The 27,813-nt window shown below is 42.2% G+C and overlaps 1 protein-coding gene, 1 long non-coding RNA gene and 1 pseudogene across 3 annotated transcripts; 1 reads left to right on the top strand and 2 right to left on the bottom strand.

Moving 5' to 3' along the window:
• Nucleotides 1–98: 98 nt before the first annotated feature.
• On the bottom strand, nucleotides 99–3,532 carry LOC137309022 (late histone H2A.L3-like; annotated as a pseudogene).
• Nucleotides 3,533–4,121: 589 nt separating this feature from the next.
• Nucleotides 4,122–9,323, bottom strand: LOC137307717 (uncharacterized). The gene is made up of 3 exons (XR_010959203.1): nucleotides 9,127–9,323; nucleotides 8,358–8,449; nucleotides 4,122–4,450 (listed from the first exon to the last, which is right to left on the bottom strand). It is a non-coding gene; the product is annotated as an uncharacterized lncRNA (long non-coding RNA).
• Nucleotides 9,324–14,820: 5,497 nt separating this feature from the next.
• On the top strand, nucleotides 14,821–26,455 carry LOC137320266 (histone H2B 1/2-like). 2 transcript variants are annotated; one of them, XR_010962423.1, is made up of 3 exons: nucleotides 14,821–15,053; nucleotides 19,736–19,928; nucleotides 22,536–23,704. XR_010962423.1 is itself a non-coding variant. In XM_067982053.1 (3 exons), exon 3 carries the CDS (start codon nucleotides 25,872–25,874, stop codon nucleotides 26,244–26,246), a length of 375 nt encoding a protein of 124 aa, XP_067838154.1. In that variant the 5' UTR covers nucleotides 14,821–15,053; nucleotides 19,736–19,928; nucleotides 25,792–25,871; the 3' UTR covers nucleotides 26,247–26,455. The 2 variants fall into 2 exon arrangements, 1 of the variants encoding a protein (XP_067838154.1); XM_067982053.1 differs by lacking the exon at nucleotides 22,536–23,704 and adding an exon at nucleotides 25,792–26,455.
• Nucleotides 26,456–27,813: the final 1,358 nt, after the last annotated feature.

Here is a 27,813-nt window from a genome sequence, read left to right as displayed (position 1 = left end):
TAAGGTCTGCCTCTCTGACATAGTAACCAGCCCTTTCATAGATATAGTGGGGGGCTCTGAAAAGAGCCTTTGTGTTATCAGATTCAGTCTTGGCCGATTTACTTGCTCTCGGAGCTCACAGTGCTGGATTTCTTCGGCAGCAGCACGGCCTGGATATTAGGCAGCACCCCGCCCTGAGCGATGGTCACCCCTCCCAGCAGCTTGTCGAGCTCCTCGTCGTTGCGGACGGCCAGCTGCAGGTGTCAGGGGATGATGCGGGTCTTCCTGTTGTCGCGGGTCGCGTTACCGGCCAGCTCGAGGATTTCAGCCGTCAGATACTCGAGCACAGCAGCCAGATAGACCGGGGCTCCGGCACCCACACGTTCAGCATAGTTCCCTTTTCGCAGGAGCCTGTGAACACGGCCCACAAAGAACTGCACTCCGGCCCGGGGTGAGCGAGACTTGACCTTGGCCCGAGCTTGACAGCTGTTATTTCCTCTTCCAGAAATTTCCACAAAACTCACAAACACTTTCACAAAGAATGAAGCATGGTTTCTGTATTTACCTTTGTAACAGATTGAAAGATCTTCTGATTGATTGTACTTTACTACATCTCTTTTGCCTATTGCATTAACCAACCAGAAAGCTGGGCTTCAGAAGAGGGCGAGATTTACCAGCCTCAACGGACAGAGCAGAAAATTCATGACTTTCAAAAAGCCCGCCAATTTCATTTTGTAAAGGATCGGATTTAGATCAATATCGCCCTGATCACAAGATTTTAAACCCGTTCTTTTTAATCCTGTCTTGTTCTGCTTTACCCGTCACCAATCGCTGGCGCTGTTTTAAAATCTGTTTTAAATTATAGCTCATTCTACCATCGTTTTCAAACTGTACCGGACGGGGCTAAAGCCCTATTCCGTGAAGGGACGCATTTCAATTTAGGCTTTGTGAAAGTGACACGTTATAAATCGATCCCTTTTCACAGAGGCGAGAGTGCTTCTGTGAAAAGAGGGACTCGGATGGAGCTCTCCATCTGCCCCTATTCCGCTGTGTTACTGCAAAGGGTGGGGTTGCTGTTAATAAGGGGATTTTCAGTAAACATTAGGAGACTGGATTCATAAAGAGAAAGGAACTGCTGAATGGGTCATTTAGGGAATAAGAGGACAGAATAGCAACGCTTTAAGATCAAAGGGAAAGGGAAGGAGCGGATGAGAAACTCGTGTTCATTTTGTGGGCCAGGGATTTCAAGGGGCAGTTACCGGTTTATTATTAGATTGGAATAATATTGCTGCATTAAAATTATTCGAAGCAAATAAGTAGGAAATGCAGCTCTTTCCGAGATGTTGTGGGTGATTCTTCAAAGAGCCGTTGAATTAGCCCTATGCTAATGAGGGATGGGTGAAGGCGATCATTGTGATTGGGTCAGTGGGAGTGATGTCACAATAGTTTTTAACTCGAACTCTCTGGTCCCTTTAAATATCCAATCAGATTTAGTGTCTGCCACCAATCACGCGCCCCCTCCCTGTAATCCGGAAGTTCATTTCCCAAAGCCTCTCTCCAGCCCCAGTTTATATTGAAAGAGCCGCTCACTGTGTAAAGATCCACCGGGAAATGTCACCTGTCTGTTGGTGAGAAAGGCCCTTCTTCTCAGGGGATTCCCACACACACGGTATTACTCTGAACTTTGATTTTATCCCTTTCTATTGATAATTATTATTTACTCTGATCTGTACCGTGGAGCGGGACAGAATTACCCGGATTCAGTGAAATATATTGATTTTCTGAAGCTTTTCCCTCTGCTGATTCCTGCTCCTTATTTAAATGTATATTTAAGCCGACCATTATCATTGCTAGATTTGGTGAAAGGTGGGATTTGAACCCTAGGATTTTTGTCCCATAACCACTATAGTCCCGTGCTCGGCCTTTGAACACTTTGCTGGTTAATAATCTTCAGTCTGGTGGCTTCCACAGCTCAGAGCCGGCACTGAACTAGAAACCAGAAATGGGAGGCTCAGAAACCTCCTTCTAACTTAATTGAGTTCTTCGATAAAATAACGGAGAAAGCCGATAGAGGTAGTGCAGTTGATGTTATGTCTAAGGATTTTCAAATGTTGTTTGATAAAGTGCCAGATAATAGACTGTTTCGCAAAATTGAAACCCGTGGGATTAAAGGGGCAGTGGCAGCGTGAACACGAAATTGGCGAAGGGACAGATAGCAGAGATTAGTGATGAACCGTTATTTTTCAGGCTGCAAGGATGTGTGCAGTGGTGTCCATCAGTGTAGGTCTTGGGATCACTGCTTTTGTTGATATATATTAATGACATGGACTTGGGTACACCGTGCATAATTTCAAAGTTTGCAGATAAAACAAAACTTGGAAATGTAGTAAACAGTGAGGAAGATGGTAGCAGACTTCAGAAGGATATAAATAGACTGGTGAAATGATTAAATTTAAAGCAGAGAAGTGTAAAGTAATGTAATTTGGAAGGAAGAACGAGGAGAGACAATATAAACTAAATGGTACAATTTTAACGATGCTGCAGGAACAAGAGATTTGGGAGTTCACATATACAGTTGTGACAGGACAATTTGATAAAGCTGTTAAAAGCTTACCGGATCTTAGGTTCCATATATCGAGGCATGGTGTACAAAAGGAAATAGAGGCATTGAGTAAATTAGTTAACAAGGAAGTTATGCTAAACCTTCATAAATGATTGGTTAGGTCCCTGCTGTAGTATTGTATGCAATTGTGGGCACCACACTTTCGGAAGGATGTGAAGGCCTTAGTGAGGGTGCGGAGGAGATTATTAGAATGGAATCAGGGAATACAGAACTTCAGTTAGGTGGAGAGACTAGAGAAGCTTGGAATGGTTCCCTTAGAGCAGAGAAGGTTATGGGAACATTTAATGGAGGTGTTCAAAATGAGGAAGGGTTTTGATAGAGTAAATATGGAGAAACTGTTTCCAGAGGCAGAAAGTTTGGTAACCAGATGACACATATTTAAGATAATTGGCAAAAGAACCAGAGCTGAGATAAGCATAACATTTTTACGCAGAGTTGTTACGATCTGGAATGGTGGTGGAAGCAGATTGAATAATAACTTTCAAAAGGGATTTGGATAAATACGTGAAGGGGAAACAATTGCAGGACTATGAGGGAAGAGCAGGGGAATGGGACTAATTGGATAACTCTTTCAAAGAGCCGGCACAGACATGATGGGCCGAATGGCTTCCTCTGCGCTGTATCAGTCTTTAATTCAGTGAAATTCATTAACTTGCTGAAGCTTTTCCCTCCACTGCTTCCAGTTCTTATTTACATTTCATTTCCCTTCCGAGAATTGATTTATTGTTCAAAGAGGAAAATTCTGTAGATGCTGGAAATCGGAAATATAAACAGAAAATGCTGGAAAGCCTCAACAGGCCCGGAAGCATCTGTGGAGAGAGGGAGGTAGGATTAACCTTTCAGGTCTACAGAAGATTCATTGACCTGAACCGTTATCCCGAGCTTCCCTTCTCCACAGATGCTGCTGGACCTGCAGAGTCTTTCCAGCATTTCCGGGTTTTATTTTTGCTCTGGTAGATTGAATAGAATGGGCCTATACTCTCTGGTGTTTAGAAGACTGAGGTGATCTCATTGAAACATACAAGATTCTGAGGGGGCTTGACAGCGTAGATGCTGAGAGGTTGTTTCCCCTGGCTGGAGAGTGTGGAAGTTGGGGTGTAGTCTCAAGATAACGGGCCTGCTGTTTGAGACAGAGATGAGAAGGAATTTCTTCACTCAGAGGGCTGTCAATGTTTGGAATTCTCTACCACAGAGGGCTGTGGATGATGATCGTTGAGTATATTCAAGACTGAGATAGATATTTTTTGGACTCTAGGCGAAGGATAGGATATTGGGATAGGGCAGGAAAGTGGAGTTGAAGTCGAAGGTCTGCCATGATCTTATCGAACGCAGGATCGAGGAGACGTGTGGCCTACTCCTGCTCCTATTTCTTATTTTCTTATGTTTATTCTTTCTGTATTCCATCCCCTTCCATTTCGACTCTTTCCTGTGAAATTTTCAACATGGCGCTCACTTTTTCTCTGTATTTTTGTTTGGTTTATTTGAAGTAATGTAAATAGTGTCCTGAGAAATCAATCAGAAATACTGTTCAATGTACAGTGAAATATCGGGGGGGTGATATTTACAACAATCGAATGAGTAGAAAAGTATGTTATTAAGAACCGATTATTTTCATTTTCAACTCTCAAAATGTGAAACAATACGAGAGTGGAACTTACAGACAAACTATTTCCTCACATTGCTCACTGTCCTGTTTCTGTCACCCTGACACAGAATGTGAATTTGTTCCGCTCTGTTCCAGTTCTCGCTTCCGATCAGCAGATGTCACCACATTCCGGTACAATAAAATTTACCATCACAGAGGGACACAGCGGACAATAATGTTCATATTATATTAGACGGTGGGATCTAGAAATAGTGGGAATGGAGACGAGCTCTAAGTACATTTTATTAGACCAAACAACGGTTGTCATGTTGCATTAAATTCCTCTCACTAATTTATAGTATTTTCCTCTCTGTCTCTACAATTTTGTACGACAAAATCTGACTAATTAAGATATTATGATTTCAATCGATATTGAATAATGTTAATACAGATTATCTCTGTTACTGTATGTGAGCGAGATTCGTTCAGTCTGTAGCACTGTGTGTGTGTGTGTGGCGGGGGGAGGGAGGAATTTAATCTGTACCTGTCAGTCTCTGGTATTGTATGTGAGTGTGAGATTCATTCTGTATCTGTATATAATTTTTCTCTCAGGTTACGTTATAACGTTCGAAACTGCAGCTTTAATATCTGAATGTATAAATGTTTTTTTGCTCAGTATTTAATTGGTAAATATGGATATACTTTATGATACAGGTTTTCATCAGATGTTTGTACTTTTTTAACTGCTAGTAAATCTGTATCTCTTTGAACACAATTGTGAATGATAACATATCTTTCAAACAGATATGGTGACATTTTTGGATTAATTTGTACTGTGTAGTTCAATCTGTACCAATGGAATTGATACTGCATCTTTCAGTGTGGCACCATTAGATTTTTGGTCTGGTATTTAATGTGTAGCTCAGTCTAATGGGATACTGTATATTTCTGTCTCATTCCGTATCAGATTTTTGGATTGGTATATAATGTGTAGCTCAGTCTGTACGAATGGAATTTGTACTGCATCTTTCAGTCTGACACTATGAGATTTATGAATTGGTATATAATGTGTAGCTCAGTCTGCACTAATGGGATTGGTACTGTATCTTTCAATCTGATACACTGTGATTTTTGGACTGGCATGTAACGTGTAACTCAGTCTGCATTAATGTAGCTGGTTTTGGGATTCATTCCATATCTGTCAGTCTCTGGAACTGCATGTGAGTGTGCAATTCATTCTGTACATGTCAATATGGTACTGTGTGTGAGTGAGGGATTCATTCAGAGTGAGGGATTCATTCAGTATCTGTCAGTCTCTGGTACTGTGTGTGAGTGACGGATTTATTCAGTATCTGTCAGTCTCTGGTACTGTGTGTGAGTGTGAGATTCATTCGGTATCTGTCGGCCTCTGGTACTGTGAGTGTGAGATTCATTCTTTATGTCATTCTCTGGTACTATATGTGAGTTTGGAATTCATATTGTATCTGTCAGTCTCTGTTACATTGTGTGAGTGTAGGATTCATTCTATACCTGTCAGTCTCTGGCACTGTATCTGAGTGTGAGATTCATTTTATACCTGTATGTAATTTGTATCTCAATTTATTCAAAAATCTATGTTTAATACCTTAATGTATGAATAATTTTTCCAAGTGTTTAATTGGTAGATATGGATACATTCTGTTCCTTATCAGTACTGTGTGTGATTGTGCGATTCATTCTATATATGCAGTTTCTCATACTGTATGACAGTGTGGGATTCATTCTGTATCTGTCAATCTTCAGTACTCTATGTAAGTGTGGGATTCATTCTATACCTGTCAGTCTCTGGTCCTGTATGAGAGTGTGGATTTCATCCAAATAAGCAGTCTCTGACGTTGTGTGATTGTGGGATTCATTCTGTATATTTCTGTCCCTGGTACGTTATAGGAATGTGGGATTAATTCGGTATCTGTCAGTCTCTAATACAGTATGTCAGTTTGAGATTCATTCTGCATCAATCAGTCTCTGGTGCGGAATGTGAGTGTGGGATTCATTCTGCATCTGTCACTGTCTGGTACTGTGTTTGAGTGTGAGATACATTCTGTAACTTTATGTAATGTTTCTCTCAGATTACATTATGGCGTTTGAAACTGCTTATTATCTTAATGTTTAAATAGCTTAAATTTGTAAATATGGATACAATTTTGGATTTGATGCTGTAGGTTTTAATCAGATGATGTGTGCACTTTTTGGACTAGTATTAAATCTGTATCTCCGTGAATATAATTTTGAATGCTAATGTATGTTTCAAACTGATAATGGTGACATTTTTGAATTGGTATGTAATGTGTAGTTCAGTTTGTACTAATGGAATACTGTTTATTTCAGTCTGAAACTGTCTCAGAATTAACACTGTATCATTCAATCTGACACTATGCGATTTTTGAACTGGTATGTAATGTGTAACTCAGTCTGCACCAAAGTAGGTGACTGTGAGATTTATTCTGTATCTTTCAGTCTCTGGTACTGTGCGTGAGTGTGGGATTCATTCTGTAAATGTCCACCTCTGGTACTGCATGTGAATGTCAGATTCATTCTGTATCTGTCAGTCCCAGGTGCAGTGTGTGAGCGTGGGACTCATTCCATATCTGTCCATCTCTGCCTCTGTGTGTGAGTGTGGGATTCATTCCTTATCTTTCAGTCTCTGGCACTGTGTATGAGTGTGGGACTCATTCTGTATCTTGTCAGTAATCTGTGTGATTGTGCTATTCATTCTATGTATGCAGTCTCTGGTAGTGTGTGAGTGTGGGATTCATACTGTATCTGTCAGTCTCTGGTACTGTATGTGATTATAGGATTATAGGCAGTCGCTGTTATCGTGTGAACGTGGGATTCATTGTGTATCTGTCAGTCTCTGGCACTGTCTGTGAGTGTGGGCTTCATTCTATATATGTAGTCTGTCATACTGTGTGTGAGTGTGGGATTAATACTGTATTTGTCAGTCTCTGGTATTGTGTCAGTGTGGGATTAAATCTGTGTCTGTCAGTCTCTGGGAGTGAGTGAGAGAGTGTGAGATTCATTCTGTATCTGTCCGTTTCTTGTACAGTGTATGAGCATGAGATTCGTTCTGTACCTGTCAGTTTCTGGTATTTTGTGTGAGTGTGGGAATCATTATGTTTGTGTGTCTATGTTTCATTAATTACCAGTCAATTTCTGACACTTTATGAGAGTATGGGATTTATCGAAATATGCAGTCTCTGACATTGTGTGAATGTGGGATTCATTCTGTATCTTTCCATCCCTGGGACTTTATGTGAGTGTGAAATTAACTTGGTTTTTGTCAGTCCCTGGTACTATATGACAGTGTGGGATTCATTCTGTATCTGTCAATCTCTGGTACTGTGTGTGAGTGTGGGGTTTAATCAATAAGGCTAATGGAATGCTGGCCTCTATATCTAGAGGACTAGAGTACAAGGGGGCAGAACTTATGCTGCAGCTATACAAAACCCTGGTTAGACCGCACCTGGAGTACTGTGAGCAGTTCTGGGCACTGCACCTTCGAAAGGACATATTGGCCTTGGAGTGAGTGCAGTGTAGGTTAACTAGAATGATACCCGGACTTCAAGAGATTTACTAGAATAGTTCCAGGGATGAGGGACTTTAGTTACGTGGATAGACGGGAGAAGCTGGCATTGTTCTCCTTGGAACAAAAATGTTTGCTTGGAGGTTTGATAGTGTCTAGACAGAATAGATAGAGAGAAACTGTTCCCATTGGCGGAAAGGTCAAGGACAAAAGGACAAAGATTTAAGGTGATTGGCAAAAGAACCAAAGGGGACATGAGGAAAAACGTTTTACACAGCAAGTGGTTAGGATCTGAAATGCACTGCCCGAGGGGGTGGTGGAGGCAGATTCAATCATGGCCTTCAAAATGGAACTGGATAAGTACGTGAAAGGAAAATAAATTGCAGGGCTATGGGGATAGGGCAGTGGAGTGGGAATAGCTGGATTGCTCTTGCGAGAAGCCAACGTGGACTCGATGGGCCGAATGGCCTCATTCCATGCTGTAGCTTTTCTATAATTCTGTGTGTCTCTGGAATTTGGGATCAGTAACGTACTGACTACTCCTGCTTTCTGAGACTGTGGAACTGATGACCTGCCTTTGTCTCCATGTACTTGGAGTGATAATGTACCTACTGTGTGTGAGGAGCTGGCTGCACTGTTCCTTGTGCCTCGGATGGAGGAAACATTACATTTATTCTGGCCTTCAAGGAAGAAAGATTACCTATTGTAAATCAAGAAGAGGAGGGGTAGAAAATACAAAAGTGATCAGTTTAATATCTCTGTTAATAATCATTTTGAACATCCACAAATGAAAACCAGCGACACAAACAGTGTCACTGTCTGACTCCACTGCAGTACTGCAGCACTCAGCTTGTGCATACCAGGTGTGTTGGGCTGTTATACAACAATTTAGTGACATCCAGACACAATCCAACCCCTGTACTGATCCATGAATGGGACTACCCGATGGATCAGGGACCTTTGCACAGGTCAGGTTTCTAATTCTCTCTCCCAGGGCACTAACCGTTGAACCAAAACCAAAAAGCCGCTGTTTAAAATGTGTCCTTCACACTTTTCACCTGATGCCTGCAATAGATGCTCTTTGTCTAACTCCCCACATCCTTACTATCCGGCTCTGTTTCCACTGTTCACTGTCTAATAACAAACAAGGTGAGACTGGAAGTAAACCAGGAACATTCACTGCTGATTTGGGGAGAGAAAGCAGCAATGATTTTAAATAGCAGGTTCTGCCCATTCTGTCTCCCTTACCCTGGACACACCCTGTACACACACAGCCCCAGAATGGTCTCTCCCTTCCCCCCTCACTCCATGTTCCGGGACCAGTTTCTGATCCACTCCGCCTCTTACAAACAGCCCCCGGACTCCCCCTGAACTTACCCCGGTCTCAATGGCGATCTCTGAGCCCATCTGCGGACACGGTCCCGGAGCGATGAGCTGCTGTAACGAGGCTGCTGTTTGCTCCCTTACCCCGGGGCCGTGATCTCTCCATTTCCGGCTGTTTTAAACCATCTTCTTCCGATCACTGAGGGAATGGCCCCACAGGCAGGTCTGGGGGAGGGGAGCACGCATGCGCTCTTCTGCTCACAAACAACCAGGTCTGGGGGCGGGGCAAAAAGAACGCATGCGCAGATATCTGGTTTAATTCAGAATACAAAAATACTAACATATGGATTAAGAGCCGGAGTCGGCCAATCGGCCCCTCGAGCCTGCTCTGCCATTTGATAAGGTCATGGCTGATCTGATTGTGACCTCAACCCTACTTTCCCATCTACCTACTGTAACTTTTGACTCCCTTGTTCATCAGGAATCTATCCAATTCCGCCTTAAAAATATTCGGATGTAAGGAGTCGTACAACAGCAGGTTATAGTCCAACAGCTTTATTTGAAATCACAAGCTTTCGGAGCTTTGCTACTTCGTCAGGAGTCACCTGGGGTGGACATTTGTCCACCACAGTCCATCACCGGCATCTCCACATCATGGCTACTATCGACACTTAAAAATATTCAATGACCCTGCCTCCAACGCTCTCTGGGGAAGGGAGTTCCACAGACTCACGACCCTCTCAGAGAAAAAAAATATCCTCATCTCCGCCTTAAATAAGAGACCCCTTATTTTTAAACTGTGGCCCCTGGTTCTAGCCTCTCCCACAAGGGGAAACATCCTGTCAGTATCTACCCCTTCTCGTCCCCTCAGGATCTTATATGTTTCAATAAGATCACCTCTCATTCTTCTAAACTCCAGTGTAAACAGGCCCAACTTGTCCAAATTTTCCTCGTAAGATTACCCCCTCATCCCAGGAATCAGTCAAGTGAACCTTTTCTGAACCAACTCTAAATCAATTATGTCCTCTCTTAAATAAGGAGACCAAAACCGCACACAGTGTTCTAGATTTGGTCCCACCAATGCCCTGCACAATTGTAGCGAAATATCTCAACTTTTATATTCCATTCGCCTTACAATAAATGACAATATTCAATTTGCCTTCCTAATCACTTGCTGTACCTGCATACAAACTCGATGAAAATTTTCCCCATTTGGAATTTTCCAGTCTGGGGAACTGGGGCTGGGCTGGGGGAAAGTTCAGAGGGAATGGCGCCCGCAGAATTTAAAACAGATGGGATTCCAACAGTTCCTAATGCTGTAATCCAGACTGACATTACAATCTATAACTATTAAACTGGATGTCTCCATCCCTGCTGTTTCTCTGGGTATCTTTTGATGGTAAAGAGCCTTTCATAGATAAAGTGAACAGCTATGTAATGAGACTATGGATTCTCTTCATTCGCGGCCCCTTTACAACATTGGTTGGACTAAGGAAGAGGTTCTGCTGAGGGAGTTTGAGCAGCTAGGGACTAAATTAAAAAGCAGAACCACAAAGGTGATAATCTCCGGATTATTACCTGAGCCACGAACAAATTGGCACAGGGTAAATCAGATCAGAGAGAAGAATGCGTTGCTCAAAGATTGGTGTGGGAGAAGTGGGTTTTAATTCATGTGGCACTGGCACCAGTACTGGGGAAAGAGGGAGCTATCCGTTGGGTCAGGCTTCAACTGAACCATGCTGGGACCAGTGTTCTGGCAAACTGAATAACTAGGGCAGTAGAGAAGGCTTTAAACTAAATAGAGGGGTGTATAGGAGGGCACAGGTGGGTCGAATTTTAGATTGATAAAGTAAAAAGACAAGTAAGCAGTACAGGAAAGTAATGGGGGTAATGATAAACAGAGCGTGTCAGGAAGGGTGAGAGCGTACAAACATAAGAGTGCACTAGCAAATGGGGCCAGGGTAGGAAAGAATTGTAAAAAGACAAAATTAAATGTTCTTTGTCTGAATGCGTGCAGCAGCATCTATAATGAGATAGATGAATCGATGGCTCAAATAGAAACAAATGGGTATGATTTCATGGCCATTACAGAGGCGTGGTTGCAAGGTGACCAAGGTTGGGAGCTAAATATTCAGGGTTATTTAACATTTCGGAAGGATAGGTAAAAGGTGGTGGGGTAGCTCTGCTAATAAAAGATGAAAATGGTATAACAGTGAGAAATGATCTTGTCTCAGAAGATCAAGATATCGAACCAACTTGGATGCAGGTAAGAAATAGCACGGGAAATAAATCACTGGTGGGAGTAGTATATAGGCCCCTAACAGTAGCTACACTGTAGGGCACAATATAAATCAGGAAATAAGGAGGGCTTGTAAAAAAGGTAATGCAATAATCAAGGGCGATTTCAACTTTCATATAGATTGGACAAATCAAATTGGCAAAAATGGCCCTGAGGAGGAGTTCGTTGAGTGTAGAGTGTTAGGGACTGTTTCTTAGACCAATACGTCGGGAAACCAACCAGGGAACAGGCCATTTGGATCTGGTAATGGGTAACGAAACAAGATTAATTAATAATCTCAAAGTAAAGGATCCCTTGGGAAGCAGTGATCATAACATGATAGAATTTCACATCCAGTTTGAGAGCGAGGATCTTTGGTCTGAGACTACTGTATTGAACTTAAATAAGGGCAATTATAAAGGAATGAGGGCGGAATTGGCTAAAGTGGACTGGGTAAACAGGTTAGAAGGTGTGATGCTGGATAAGCAGTGGCAAACATTTAAAAAAGATATTTTATGACTTGCCACAAAAATATATCTCTGTGAGGAGGAAAGACTCCAGAAAAATGGTGAACCAACCATGGTTAACTAAGGAAGTCAAGGATGGTATTAGTTTAAAGGAAAAAGCATACAAGATGGCAAAGATTACTTGTAAGCCCGAAGATTGGGAAAACTTTAAAAACCAGCAAAGGATGACTAAAAGAATAATAAAGAGGGAGAAAATAAATTATGAGAGTAAACTAGCAAGAAATATAAAAAGTGACAGTAAAAGCTTCTACGAATATATAAAAAGTAAGAGGGTAGCTAAAGTAAACATTGGTCCTTTAGAGGATGAGACTGGGGAAATAATAATGGAAAACAAGGAAATGGCAGAGGAATTGAAAGATATTTTGTATCTGTCTTCACAGTAGAAGACATTAATAACATACCAATAATGGTAGAAAATCAAGGGGCAAAGGGAAGGGAGGAACTAAAAACAATCACTATAGAAAAAGTACTAGGTAAACTAATGGGTCAAAAGGCTGACAATTCCCCTGGACCCGACGGCTTGCATCCGAGGGTCTTGAAGGAAGTGGCTACAGAGATAGTGGATGCATTGGTTGTAATGTTCCAAAATTCACTAGATTCTGGAAAGGTGCCAGCGGATTGGAAAACCGCAAATGTAACACTCCTATTCAAGAAGAGATTGAGACAGAAAGCAGGTAACCATAGAGCAGTTAGCCTAACATTTGTCATTGGGAAAATGCTAGAATCCATTATTAGGGAAGTAGTAGCAGGACATTTGGAGACTCGTAATACAGTCAATGAGAGTCAACATGGTTTTATGAAGGGGAAATCATGTCTGACAAATTTGTTAGAGTTCTTTGAGGAAGTAATGGGCAGGGTGGATAAAATGCATCCAATGGATGCAGTATATTTGGATTTCCAAAAGGCATTTGATAAGGTGCCACATAAAAGATTACTGCACAAGATAGGAGCTCATGGTGTTGGGGGTAATATACTCTAATGGATAGAGGATTGGCTAACTTACAGAAAACAAAGAGTCGGGATAAACGGGTCATTTTCAAAATGGCAATCCGTAACTAGTGGGGTGCCACAGTAACTAGTGTTGGGGCCTCAACTATTTACAATATATATCAATGACTTGGATGAAGGAACAGTGTCTTGTGGCCAAATTTGATGATGATACAAATATAGGTGGAAAAGCAAGTTGCAATGAGGACACAAAGTGTCTGCAAAGGGACATCTCATAGTGTTTACATTGCCCGCTCACCCTCATTGATATTCTATATTTCCACTGCTGTAACGTTACCCTTTAGTAATACTGCTACTCCTCCTCCTTCTATTCCCCTGTCCTTTCTAAAGATCTTATAGACTTGGATATAAATCTGCCATTCGTGCCCAGCTGGTAGTCAGGTCTCTGTAATGATTTAATACAATTATTTAACTTTACTCAATGGCTGATGTGAGCTGCGGCAAAATGTATTTCCAGCTGGTCAAGTATTGCAGGTATCGACTGTCTCTTTAGTCCGATATAAGGTGAAGAATGATTGCCTGTTGTGTAATTTCCATTGATTGTGGGTTGGCGACATTTACTGGGCCGAAACTGGAACTGCAACAGAGCGAGAAAGGATCCGTCAGAAACCAATTTAAATGTAAGACAAAATCCAACAGCCTGCTGTGTCCCTTCAAACGTTTGGGAACTATTTTACAGTTTGTAATTAAAGTCGCAGTTACCCCGGCACGGGCTCGATGGGCGTAATAGCCTGCTTCTGTGCTGTAACCATTCTAAGATTATATGAAAACATGTGTTTCTATCCCCAACTGCATTGAAGCACTCTATGTCTTTTCGGTAGTTAGCGATGGTGGTATAGTGGTGAGTAAAACTACTAAAATCGACCCGGGTTCGATTCTAGGCCATCGCAATTTAGTGTGTTTCAATCTATTCCCTTCCGAAACTGCAATATTAGAATCGAATTTGATGCAGTTGAGATGGATTTTGTTTCCAAACATAAACGTGTACAATTTAAAAAATCATTTTTTCAATCTACATTTTCTTTCCCTATAGAGAGCCCTATAGAAGGAATAACGCGCCATATATCCAAGTTTGCTGACCACACTAAGTTACGTGGCACACTAAATAATGCAGATGGGAGCAGAAAGTTGCAAAGTGACATTGATGGATTAAGTGAGTGGGCAAAACTGTGGCAGACGGAGTTCAATGTAGGAAATTGTGAGATCATCCACTTTGGACTTAAACAAGATAGATCAGAGTATTTTCTAAATGGCGAGAAGCTAGGAACTGTAGGAGAACGCAGAGATGTAGGAGTCTAAATACAGAAATCAGTAAAAGCTAATGGATATGTACAAAATAAAGTCAAAATGCTAATGGAATTTTGATTTTGATCTCAAGGGAACTGGAATAAATAGGAGTGGAAGTTACGACCCAGTTATACAGCGCTCTGCTTAGTACCCAGTAGAACACTGAGTTCAGTTATGGGTGCCGCACGTGTCTCCTCCCACCTGCATTCATCTCACCCTATCAATATATCCTTCTAGCCCTTTCGCCCTCATGTCCTTATCTAACTACCTTTTAAATCCATCTCTGGTACTGCATGCGTGTGTGAGGATCATTCTGTATCTGTATCTCTGGCACTGTTTCTGTTAGTCTCTGGTACTATGTGTGAGTGTGGGATTTATTCTGTATCTGTCAGTCTCTGGTACTGTGTGTGAGTGTGGGATTTACTCTGTATCTGGGATTCATTCTCACATACATTTCCAAATAGAGCTCCTTAAAGGGACAAACCCCCGGCTTTAAATGTAGTCTGTCCTTTCCCCCAGCTACCATTCCCGTCCCCACACTCTGATAAAAGTGATTTGGGGAAAGTTCACATTGATTTTTATAGTCTGAATTTAATGGCGAAATCTGCGCATGCGTGATTCAGTCCCGCCCCCAGAGCAGCTTCTTAATGAGCAACACAGCGCTTATGGGAAACCGCCTCCCCCACACCCACACATACACACTTCCCCCAACTCGGCCTGTGGGGCCATTCCCTAAGTGAGCGGAAGAAGATGGTGTAAAACTGTCTGGAATGGAGAGATCACGGCCCCGGGGTAAGGGAGTTTGTATCGCCTCGTTACAGCAGCTCATCGCTCCGGGACCATGTCCACAGATGGGCTCAGAGATCGGCATTGAGTCCGGGGTAAGTTCAGGGGGAGTCCGGGGGCTGTTTTTATGAGGCGGAGTGGATCAGGAACTAGGCCCGGAAAATGGAGTGAGCGGGGGAAAGGAAAGGCCTTTCTTGGGCTGTGTGTGTACAGGGTGTGTCCAGGGTAAGGGAGACAGAATGGGAAGAACCTGCTATTTAAAATCATTGCTGCTTTCTCGCCCCAAACCAGTAGTGAATGTTCCTGGTTTAGGTCCAGTCTCACCCTGTTTGTTGTTATTGGACAGTGAACAGTGGAAACAGAGCCGGACAGTAAGGATGTGGGGAGTTATACAAAGATCATCTATTGCAGGCATCAGGTGAGAAGTGTGAAGGACACATTTTAAACAGCGGCTGTTTGGTTTCCGTTGAAAAGTTCGTCCCATGGGAGAGGGGATTAGAAATCTGACCTGCACAAAGGTCCCCGCCACATCGGTTAGTCCCATTCATGGATCAGTTCAGAGATTGGGTTGTGTTTGGGTGTCATTGACTTGTTTAATAACGTGCAACACCTTTGGTATGCAGAAGCTGAGTGCTGCAGTGCTGCAGTTGCTTCAGTCACTGAAACTGTTTGTATCGCTTGTTTCAATTTGCAGATATTACGATGATTATTAACAGATATTAAACTGATCACTTGTATTTTATGCTTCATTGATTCTTGAGGTATGAGAGATATGTTTTCTTCTGACAGGCAAATAATTGAAGGAACAAGAATAAATGTGATGTTTTCTCCGCTCGAGGCACAAGGAACAATGCAGCCAGCTCCTTCTCACACACAGTAGGCACATTATCACCCACAGAGCACAGAGACACAGACAGGTCATCAGTTCCAGTGTCTCAGACAGCAGAAGCAGTCAATACCACACTGATCCCAAGTTCCAGATTCACATGTTCACTCAAACATTCCAACAGAGCAGGAGAGACAGCCGTTATTTCCAGATCACCCCAACTCAGTACCACCGACTGGTAGATATATAAATCCAGGTTTCAAAATCACACCCACTATCAGATTGAAAGGCCCTGTGTCAATCTCACAACAGTGCTGCCTTAGCTACAAATTAAATACCAGATAGCAATCAAACACGATGCCCAAATGAAAGATGTGGATTGAATCCCAATAATTTTCCCCAAAATTAAAATTAAATACTAGCCCAGAACTCTCACACATTTAAGTTTAAAAGATGCAGTATCCATCCCAATAGAATACAATGCGATACAAATTAAATAATAGTCAAAAACTCAAGTGCAGTATCAGATTGAATGATGCAAAAAAAAATCTGCAACGCGAGAAACAAATTAGATACAAGTTCATAACTCTGTCAGAGTATGAGACTGAAAGATACAGTACCAATTCCATAAATGCATACTGAGATAAACTTCATATACCTGTTCAAAAATGCCACCATATCATTTTGACAGATACATTATTATTCACAATTGTATTAGAGATAAATCACACACATTATCCGATTAAAATCTACAGCATCAAATCCTAAACTGTATCCATCTTTAGCAATTAATTACAAAGCAAAAAACTATTTATACATTAATAAACTAACGATACAGTTGTGAACTCCATGCTGTTCCTTGAGATACAAACCACATACAGATCCAGAATGAATCCCACAATCAGGTACAGTACCAGAAACAGAGAGACTCAGAAAGAGTTTAACACTCTCACACAGTACCAGAGACTGATAGATACAGAATTAATCTCAAACACACATACGGTGCCAGAGATTGACAGATACAGAATTAATCCCACCCTCACACAGTACCAGAGACCGACAGATACAGAATGAATCCCACAATCGCACACTGTACCAGAGAGTGTCAGATAAAGATGTATGCCACTCCCACTCAGCACCGGAAACTGACAGATACAGTATCAATCCCACACTCAGATACACTGCCACAGACTGGCAGATACAGAATGAATCACACAATCAGACACAGTACCAGAGACTGAGAGATATAGAATCAATCCCTCACTCACACACAGTACCAGAGACTGAGAGATTATAGATTGAATCTCACACTCACACATAGTACCACAGACTGGCAAATAAAGAATGAATCCCACATTCACACAGAGTACCAGAAACTGACAGATACAGATTGAATCCCACACTCACATACAGTACCAGAGAGTGACAGATACAGAATGGATCCCTCACTCACACACAGTACCAGAGACTGACAGATACAGAGTGAATCCCACACTCACATACAGTACCAGAGATTGACAGATACAAATTGGATCCCTCACTCACATACAGTACCAGAGAGTGACGGATACAGAATGGATCCCTCACTCACGGACAGTACTAGAAAGTGAATTAATCTCGCTCACATAATGTAACAGAGACAGTCAGTACTAATATTATTCAATATTAATTGAAATCATAATATCTGAATCAGTTCAATTTTTTCGTACAACATTGTGGAACAAGAGAGACAGAGGGGAACTACGAAGGTATAAGGAGTGAAGCTTCATTAAAAGGCATAACGGTGGATAGGCAATGGCTACCATTTAAGGAACGAATGCATGAATTGCAACAATTATACGTTCCTTTCTGGTGCAAAAACACAAAAGGAAAAGCGGCCTAACCATGGCTAACAAAATAAATTAAGGATAGTAATAGATTCAAAGAGGAGTCATAAAAATTTGCCAGAAAAAGTAGCAAGCTTGAGGATTGGGAGCAGTTTAGAATTCAGCAAAAAGGGACCAAGAGATTGATTAAGAGGTGAAAATAAAATATGAGAGTAAACTTGCAAGGAACATAAAAGTGGACTGTAAAATCTTCTACAAGTATATAAAAGAAAAAGATTAGTGAAGATAAATGTAGGTCCCTCACAGTCAGAAACGGGAGAATTTATAATGGGGAACAGGGAAATGGCAGAGCAATTAAACAAATACTTTGGTTCTGTCTTCACGGAAGATGACACAAATAACTTCCCAGAAATGCTAGGGAAGCAAAGGACTAGTGAGAAGGAGAAATTAAAGGAAATTATTATTCGTAAAAAAAATAGTGCAGGAGAAATTAATGTGACTGAAAACCGATAAATCCGCAGGGCCTGAAAATCTGCATCCCAGAGTAATAAAAGAGATAGCTATGGAAATTGTGGATGCATTAGTTGTCATCTTCCAAAATTCTATAGATTATGGAACAGTTCCTGCAGATTGGAGGGTGGCAAACGTAACCACACTATTTTAAAAAGAAGGGAGAGAGAAAACAGGGAACATCAGTAGTAGGGAAAATGCTACAGTCTATTATAAAGAATGTGATAACAGGACATTTAGAAAATATCAACGGTATTAGACAAAGTCAATATGGATTTATGAAAGAGAAATCATGTTTGACAAACCTACTGGAGTTTTTTGAGGATGTAATTGGTAGAATAGATAAGGGAGAACCAGTGGTTTATTTGGATTTTCAGATAAAGCATATGGGATTGGGGTACTATACTGGCATGGATTGAAAATTGGTTAACAGAGAGGAAACAGATTCTAGGAATAAATGGGTCTTTTTCGGGGTGGCAGGCGGTGACACGTGGGGTACCGCAGGGATCAGTGCTTGGGCCCCAGCTATTCACAATTCATATCAATGATTTGGATGAGGGAACCAAATGTAATATTTCTAAATTTGCTGACGACACAAAACTAGGTGAGATCGTGAGTTGTAAGGAGGATGCAAATAGGCTTCAAGTTGATTTAGAAAAGTTGAGTGAGTGGGCAAATACATGGCAGATGCAGTATAATATGGATAAATGTGAAGTTATGCACTTCGGAAGGAAAAAGAGAAAGGCAGTGCATTATTTAAATGGTGATAGATTGGGGAATGTTAATGTACAAAGGGACCTGATTGTCCTTGTACACCAGTCACTGAAAGCAAATATGCAGGTGCAGCAAGCAGTTAGGAAGGCAAATGATATGTTCGCCTTCATTGCAAGAGGATTTGAGTATAGGAGCAAGGATGTCTTATTGCAGTTATACAGGGCCTTGATGAAACCACACCTGGAGTATTGTGTGCAGTTTTGGTCTCCTTACCTAAGAAAGGATATACTTGCCATGGAGTGAGTGCAGCGAAGGTTCACCAGACTGATTCCTGGGATAGCAGGACTGTTGTATGAGGTGAGATTGGGTCAACACGGCCTGTATTCACTCGAGTTTAGAAGAATGAGAGAGGATCTCATTGAAACATATAAAATTCTGACAGGGCTAGACAGACTGGATGCAGGGAGCATGTTTTCCCCTGGGGGTGGGGAGGGGTTCAGAACGAGCGGTCACAGTCTCAGGATACGGGGAGGATATTTAGGACTGAGATGAGGAGAAATTTCTTCACTCAGAGGGTGGTGAACCTGTGGAATTCTCGACCACAGAAGGCTGTGGAGGCCAAGTCACTGAATATATTTAAGATGGAGCTAGATAATTTCTAGACGCAAAAGGCATCAAGGGGTATGGGGAGAGAGCGGGAATATGGTATTGAGATGGAGGATCAGCCATGATCATATTGAATGGCGGAGCAGGCTCGAAGGGCCGAATGGCCTACTCCTATTTTCTATGTTTTTATGTTAAAACAATGTAAATCAGTGAGAGCAATTTAATACAACATGACAATTGTTGTTCGGTTTAACAAAAGATGCTTAGCGCTCGTCTCCTTTCCTACTATTTCTAGATCTCACCTTCCAAAATAATATGAATATTATTGTCCGATGTGACCCTCTGTGATCGGTAAACTTCAACATACCGGAATGTGGTGACATCTGCTGGCTGGAAGCGAGAACTGGAACAGAGCGGAACAAATTCACATTCTGTGTCAGGGTTACAGAAATAGGACACTGAGCAATGTGCCGAAAGAGTTTGTGTCTGTAAGTTCCACTTTTGTATTGTTTCACATTTTGAGAGTGAAAAAAATTAATCCTTTCACATGAACTTTTTTTTACACATTCGATTGTTGTAAATATTCCCCCCGATATTTCACTGTACATTGAGCAGTATTTCTGCCTGATTTTTCTGGACACTATTTACATTACTTCAAATAAACCAAACCAAAATACCGATAAAAAGAGCACAATGCTGAAAGTTTCACAGGAAACAACCGAAAGGGAAATGGATGGAATACAGAAGGAAAAAAGCAGAAATAAAACCCGAAAATGCTAGAAAGACTCAACAGGTCCGGCAGCATCTGTGAAGAAGGGAAGCTCGGGTTAACAGTTCAGGTCAATGAACCTTCTGTAGACCTGAAAGGTTAATCCTACCTCCCTCTCTCCACAGATGCTGCCAGACCTGTTGAGACTTTCCAGCATTTTCTATTTATATCTCCGATTTCCAGCATCTACAATATTTTCCTTTTTGAAGAATAAATCATTTCCTGGAAGGGAATTGAAATTTGAATAAGGAACCAGAAACAGTGCAGGGAAAGCTTCAGAAAGTCAATGAACTTCACTGAACCAAAGACAGATGCAGCACAGAGGAAACCATTCGGCCCATCATGTCTGTGCAGACTCTTTGAAAGAGCTATCCAATTAGTCCCACTCCCCTGCTCTTTCCCCAAAGTCCTGCATTTTTTCTCCTTCAAGTGTTTATCCAATTCCCTTTTGAAAGTTATTACTAATCAGCTGCAACCACCAATCCAGATCATAACAACTCGCTGCGTAAAATAGTTCTCATCTCACATCTGGTTTCTTTGCCAATTATCTTACATCTGTGTGCTCTTGTTACCAAACCTTCTGCATGTAGAAACAGTTTCACCTGATTTCCTCTATCAAAACCCTTCCGGGTTTTGAACATCTCTATTAAATCTTCCCATATCTTTCTCTGCTCTAAGGAGAACCACCCCAGCTGCTCTAGTCTCTCCACCTAACTGAAGTTCCACATTCTCTGGTTCCATTCTGGTAAACCCCCTCTGCACCCTCTCTAAGGCCTTGATATTCTTCCTAAACTGTGGTGCCCAGAATTGGACACAATACTCCACCTGTGATCTAACCAGTTATTTAAAAATGTTTCACATAACTTCCTTGCTAACTAATCCACTCTATACCTCTGTTTATAAAGCCAAGGATCCCGTCTGCTTTTTTAACAGGCTGATCCACTTGTCTTGTCACCTTCAAACATCTCACTATGTAAACCCCCAGGTCTCTCTGTTCCTGCACTTCCATTAAAATTGTATTGATTCTGTCGTGGATCCACGTAATTCAGGACAAATAATAATTATCATAAAAAGGAACAAAATCAGACTTAAACTCACCGATAGAGGGAGAACAAATGAATGTTGAAAGTATTTATATATATATATATGATTTCCCTTTTTGTTTTTGAATCAAAACACCCCTGACCATCAAATTCAGTTTTCTATCTTGGGGACTCTGAATTAAATGGGTTAGGATTAAAAGCACCAAACTGCAATTGCCAGGAATCAAAATCAGCTATTCTCACCAATTTACCACCATTGCTCATTGCAGGAGAGAAAGGGAGTGTTTTTGTGGAGTTGTGGACTGAACTGGTTTAAACACAGACAATAAAACAGTTCCCGAATATCAACCCCTGAACTGACACAGCAGGCTGTTGGATTTTGTCCTTTTTTAAAAACTGTTCTCTGACGGAGTTTTTCTCAAGTCCCTCCACATAACTGAAGTCCCTCATCTCTGGTACCATTCTAGTAAATCTTCTCTACACCCTTTCCAAGGCCTTGACATCCTTATTAAAGTGTGGTGCCTAGAATGGGACAGAATACACCAGTTTGGGCCTAATCAGTAGTTTATAAAGATTGAGCAGAACTTCCTTGCTTTTGTACTCTATGCCTCTATTTATAAAGCCAATGATCTGGTAAGCTTTTTTAACAGCTTTATCAAATTGTTCTGTCAAAATTGTATATGTGAACCCCCCAATCTCTCTGTTCCTGCACCATCGTTAAAATTGTGCCATTTAGTTTATATTGCCTCTCCTCATTCTTTCTTCCAAATTGCATTGCTTTACATTTTTCTGCATTAAATATCATCTGGCATGTATCTCCCCTTTGCACCAGTCTGTCCATGTCCTCCTGAAGTCTGTTTCCATCCTCCTCACTGTTTGCTACATTTCCAAGTTTGGTTTCAACTGCAAACTTTGAAATTATGCCTAGTATACCTGAGTCAAGGTCGTTAATATGTATCAACAAGAACAGTGTTCCTAATACCGTCTCCTGGGGGATACCACTGCACACTTCTCTGAGTCTGAAAAACAATTGTTCACCTCTACCCTCTGCTATCTGTTCCTGAGCCAACGTCGTATCCACGATGCCACTGCCCCTTTAATTGCAAGCGCTGTAATTGTGTTAATCAGTCTAATATGAGGTACCTTATCAAACGCCTTTTGAAAATCCATATACATCACATCAACTGCACTACTTTAATTAGCGTTATTTCATCGAAGCACTCAATCAAGATAGAAGGAGGTTTCTGAGCCCGCTGAACTGTACTCCCATTTTTGGTTTCTAGTTCAATGCCGGCTCTGAGCTGATGAAGCCACCAGACTGAAGATTGCTGCCTACCAAAGCGTTTAAAGGCCGAGTACGGGATTACAATGGTTATGGGATTGGACAAGAATATCAGGGTTCAAATCCCACCTTTCACCAAATCTAGCAATGATAATGGTTGGCTTAAATATACGTTTAAATAAAAAGCAGGAATCAGCAGAGGGAAAAGCTTCAGAAAATCAATGGATTTCACTGAATCCGGGTAATTACGAACATACGAATTAAGAGCAGGAGTCGGCCATTCGGCCCCTCGAGCCTGCTCTGCCATTTGATAAGATCGTGGCTGATCTGATTGTGATCTCAACACTACTTTCCCGTCCACCTACTGTAACCCTTGACTCCTATGTATTATCAGGAATTTATCTAAGTCCACCTTAAAAATATTCAGTGACCCTGCCTCCACCGTTCTGTGGGGAAGGGAGTTCCACAGACTCACCACCCTCAGAGAGAAAAAAAATCCTCATCTCCGCATTAAATGGGAGTCCCCTTATTTTTAAACTGTGGTCCCTAGTTCTAGTCTCTCCCAGAAGGGGAAACATCCCCTCATCATCTACCCTTCAAGTCCTCTCAGGATCTTACATGTTTCAATAAGATCACCTCTCATTCTTCTAAACTCCAGGGTATACAAGCCCAACTTGTCCAACCTTTCCTCATAAGATAAACCCCATCGTCCCAGGAATCAGTCAAGTGAACCTTCTCTTAACCGCCTCCAAAGCAATTGTCTCCTTTCTTAAATAAGGAGACCAAAACTGCACACAGTATTCTGGATGTGGTCTCACCAATGCCCCTTCCACAACTGTGGCAAAACATCACTCTACTTTTATATTCCATTCCCCTTGCAATAAATGACAACATTCCATTTGCCTTCCTGATCACTTGCTGTACCTGCATACTAACTTTTTGTGATTCATGTACTAGGACACCCAGATCCCTCTGTACCTCAGAGTTCTGCAATATCTCTCCATTTAAATAATGTACTGCTTTTCTATTCTGTCATGGATCCACGGTGCAAATCAGAGCAAATAATATTTATCAATAGAAAGGAAAAAAAAATCAAAGCTCGGGGTAATCCCATGTTTGTGGGAATCCCCTGAGAAGAAGGTCCCTTCTCACTGATATACAGGCGACATTTCCCGGTGGATATTTACACAATTGTAAACAATTTTACAACACCAAGTTATAGTCCAGCAATTTTATTTTAAATTCACAAGCTTTCGGAGGCTACCTCCTTCCTCAGGTGAAACATGTGGAAAAATTTTCGTTCGCCTGAGGAAGGAGTTAGCCTCCGAAAGCTTGTGAATTTAAAATAAAATTGCTGGACTATAACTTGGTGTTGTAAAATTGTTTACAATTATCAACCCCAGTCCATCACCGGCATCTCCACATCACGATATTTACAGTCAGCGGCTCTTTCAATATAAACTGGTCATGATGTGGAGATGCCGGAGATGGACTGGGGTTGACAATTGTAAACAATTTTACAACACCAAGTTATAGTCCAGCAATTTTATTTTAAATTCACAAGCTTTCGGAGGCTTCCTCCTTCGTCAGGTGAACGATGTGAAAATGAAAACCTCGAAATAAAATCGCATTTATAATTCACAGAACAATGCTTGGTGAGTACAGACAGTTTTTTCAACTGCCCGTTGCCAAGGCAATCAGTGTGCAGACAGACAGGTGTTACCTGCCAGGTCTCACAGAATATACAAATCACCAAAAAAAAAAAAAAAAAAACAGAGATAGAGAGGTAGAAACATAGAAAAGACAGCAACTGACCCGTTATATTAAAAACAGATAACATTTGTTCACTGGTGGCGTAACGTGTAGCGTGACATGAACCCAAGATCCCGGTTGAGGCCGTCCTCATGGGTGCGGAACTTGGCTATCAATTTCTGCTTGACGATTTTGCGTTGTCGTGTGTCTCGAAGGCCGCCTTGGAGTACGCTTACCCGAAGGTCGGTGGATGAATGTCCATGACTGCTGAAGTGTTCCCCGACTGGGAGGGAACCCTCCTGTTTGGCGATTGTTGCGCGGTGTCCGTTCATCCGTTGTCGCAGCGTCTGCATGGTCTCGCCAATGTACCATGCTCTGGGGCATCCTTTCCTGCAACGTATGAGGTAGACAACGTTGGCCGAGTCGCAGGAGTATGAACCATGCACCTGGTGGGTGGTGTCCTCTCGTGTGATGGTGGTATCCGTGTCGATGATCTGGCATGTCTTGCAGAGGTTACCGTGGCAGGGTTGTGTGGTGTCGTGGATGCTGTTCTCTTGAAAGCTAGGTAATTTGCTGCGAACGATGGTCTGTTTGAGGTTGGGTGGCTGTTTAAAGGCGAGTAGTGGAGGTGTGGGGATGGCCATAGCGAGGTGTTTGTCCTCATTGATGACATGTTGAAGGCTGCGGAGAACATGGCGTAGTTTCTCCGCTCCGGGGAAGTACTGGACGACAAAGGGTACTCTGTTGGTTGCGTCCCGTGTTAGTCTTCTGAGGAGGTCTATGCGATTTTTTGCTGTGGGAACACTTCAGCAGTCATGGACATTCATCCACCGACCTTCGGGTAAGCGTACTCCAAGGGGGCCTTCGAGACACACAACAACGCAAAATCGTCGAGCAGAAATTGATAGCCAAGTTCCGCACCCATGAGGACGGCCTCAACCGGGATCTTGGGTTCATGTCACGCTACACGTTACCCCACCAGTGAACAAATGTTATCTGTTTTTAATATAACGGGTCAGTTGCTGTCTTTTCTATGTTTCTACCTCTCTATCTCTGTTTTTTTTGTTTGTTGTTTTTTTTGGTGATTTGTATATTCGGAGACCTTGCAGGTAACACCTGTCTGTCTGCACACTGATTGCCTTGGCAACGGGCAGTTGAAAAAACTGTCTGTACTCACCAAGCATTGTTCTGTGAATTATAAATGCGATTTCATCTCGAGGTTTTCATTTTCACATCGTTCACCTGATGAAGGAGGAAGCCTCCGAAAGCTTGTGAATTTAAAATAAAATTGCTGGACTATAACTTGGTGTTGTAAAATTGTTTACAAATATAAACTGGGGCTGGAGAGAGGCTTTGGATTGTAGTGAGCCGGCGCGTGATTGGTTGCAGCCACTAAAGCTGATTGGATGTGTAAAGAGACCAATTAGAAAGTTACACTAAAAAGTATTGTGACATCACGACCAGTGACCCAATGAAAATCATTACCTTCACCCATCCCTCATTAGCATGGGGCGATGACGTCTGCCTATTTAATCCGAGCTCGGAGCGACTTCGGGTCATTTCTGGGTCTGAAATTGAGTTGAAGATGCCTGAGGACAAGAAAGCAGCTCCCAAGAAGGGCGCCAAGAAAACCCTGAATAAAGCACCAGCGAAAAGCGGCAAGAAGCGGAGAAAGTCGAGGAAGGAGAGTTATTCCATCTACATCTACAAAGTGATGAGGCAGGTTCACCCCGACACCGGCATCTCCTCCAAGGCCATGGGCATCATGAACTCCTTTGTGAACGATATTTTCGAGCGCATCGCGAGTGAGGCTTCTCGCCTGGCCCATTACAACAAGCGGGCGACCATCAGTTCCCGGGAGATCCAGACCGCCGTGCGCCTGCTGCTGCCCGGAGAACTGGCCAAGCACGCCGTGTCGGAAGGGACAAAGGCGGTGACCAAGTACACCAGCTCCAAGTAAAGCTCCACCATCAACTGAAAAAACCCCTGAACACAAAGGCTCTTTTAAGAGCCACCCACAGTCTCTCTGAAGACGCTATACCGACCTCGCTGCATATTCATTTTATTGTAGAATTTTACTTCTTTAAAGATATGGACATTTCAATTATTATCCGTTATAATCTGTGTCGCTGTTCAATTTAATCCCAATAAACAAAAACTTGCCTTGACGCTCTAATTACCGTTAATATTCCGCTCCTTCCCCCACGTCTGCCTCTTCAGATTCGTTTTAAGAGCGTTGGGACAGACTTCAGTCACTTCTTTCTCCTTTTCACATTCGTTTGTTCGGGAATATCAGTTTACTAACCGCAACCCTTTGTAATATAGCACCCCTGAAAGGTACGTCAAACCGAGGACAGAATAGTCTAAAGGCCCTTTCACTGTTCGACTTTTTACACCTCGAGTTTTGGCTCCGGTTTAGATCCGGCAGCAGCTCCTGTGAACGGATCAATCCACAATCTGTCGTTTGTTGCTTTTACAAAGATTGAGCTGGAATCTGTCCCGTTGCAAAATGCTGTGAATGGGGCTTCATTCCCGCCCGTTTGAAAGCGAACGGAGAATGATACGTAATTTAAGAATCTCGAATGTGTGATGGGAAATGTGGAATAACAGAATATAAGGAGAGAGAATTTTAAATCTTTGTCTTAAGGTGATATTATTTACTAAATCCGCTTCTTGGGTTACAAATATATTGGCGGGCTTTTCAAATTTCAAAAACCGTTTCAGGCCTGACTATTGGGGCAGGCTATTGATTCTTCAACCATTCAGAGGGCGGTTTTATTCACCAAACAGCCCAATGAGATAGAGAACAGATGGGCACTCTGAGTGCGACCAATCACAATTGTCCCCACTGTATTCCTCCAGAAGGTATAAGAAGGGCGAGTGCGGGAGGATTCCTTCATTCTTTGTGAAAGTGTTTGTGAGAATGTAGAAATATCTGACCGTTGTATACCGAGGGGCTGCAATCAGGGACCCCCCCCCCCCACCAGAATGTAAAATTCAAATTGCTGTAATGAATCTGTAATCAGTAATCTGTAATGAGTATAATGCAATGAGACACCCCAGAGTGTCATGAACTGTAATTATGTACAATGTGTTCATTGAACTGTACTTGATTTAACTTGCAAAATGTATAATCTGTATTGTGTACGTTTGGAATGTGATATGACAACTGTATTGTATGTTTTGCTACAAATTTTAAGAATAAAGTATATTTGTTGAAAAAAAAAGGAAGAGGAAAAACCGGCGGTAAAGCTCGGGCCACGGCCAAGTCTCGCTCATCCCGGGCCGGAGTGTAGTTCCCTGTGAGCCGTGTTTACAGGCTCCTGTGAAAGGGGAACTATGCTGAACGTGTGGGTGCCGGAGCCCCGGTCTATCTGGCTGCTGTGCTCGAATATCTGACGGCTGAAATCCTCGAGCTGGCCGGTAACGCGGCCCGCGACAACAAGAAGACCCGCATCATCCCCAGACACCTGCAGCTGGCCGTCCGCAACGACGAGGAGCTCAACAAGCTGCTGGGAGGGGTGACC

This window comes from Heptranchias perlo, chromosome 3, assembly GCF_035084215.1.
Source record: "Heptranchias perlo isolate sHepPer1 chromosome 3, sHepPer1.hap1, whole genome shotgun sequence".
NCBI classification, from domain to species: domain Eukaryota; kingdom Metazoa; phylum Chordata; class Chondrichthyes; order Hexanchiformes; family Hexanchidae; genus Heptranchias; species Heptranchias perlo.
The sequence above is the reverse complement of the archived record's forward strand: the minus strand, read 5'-3'. Positions and strand labels throughout refer to the sequence as shown.

Excerpts from the sequence above, each read along its gene's own strand:
- LOC137320266 (XM_067982053.1), top strand. The coding sequence starts at position 25,872 with ATGCCTGAGGACAAGAAAGCAGCTCCCAAGAAGGGCGCCAAGAAAACC.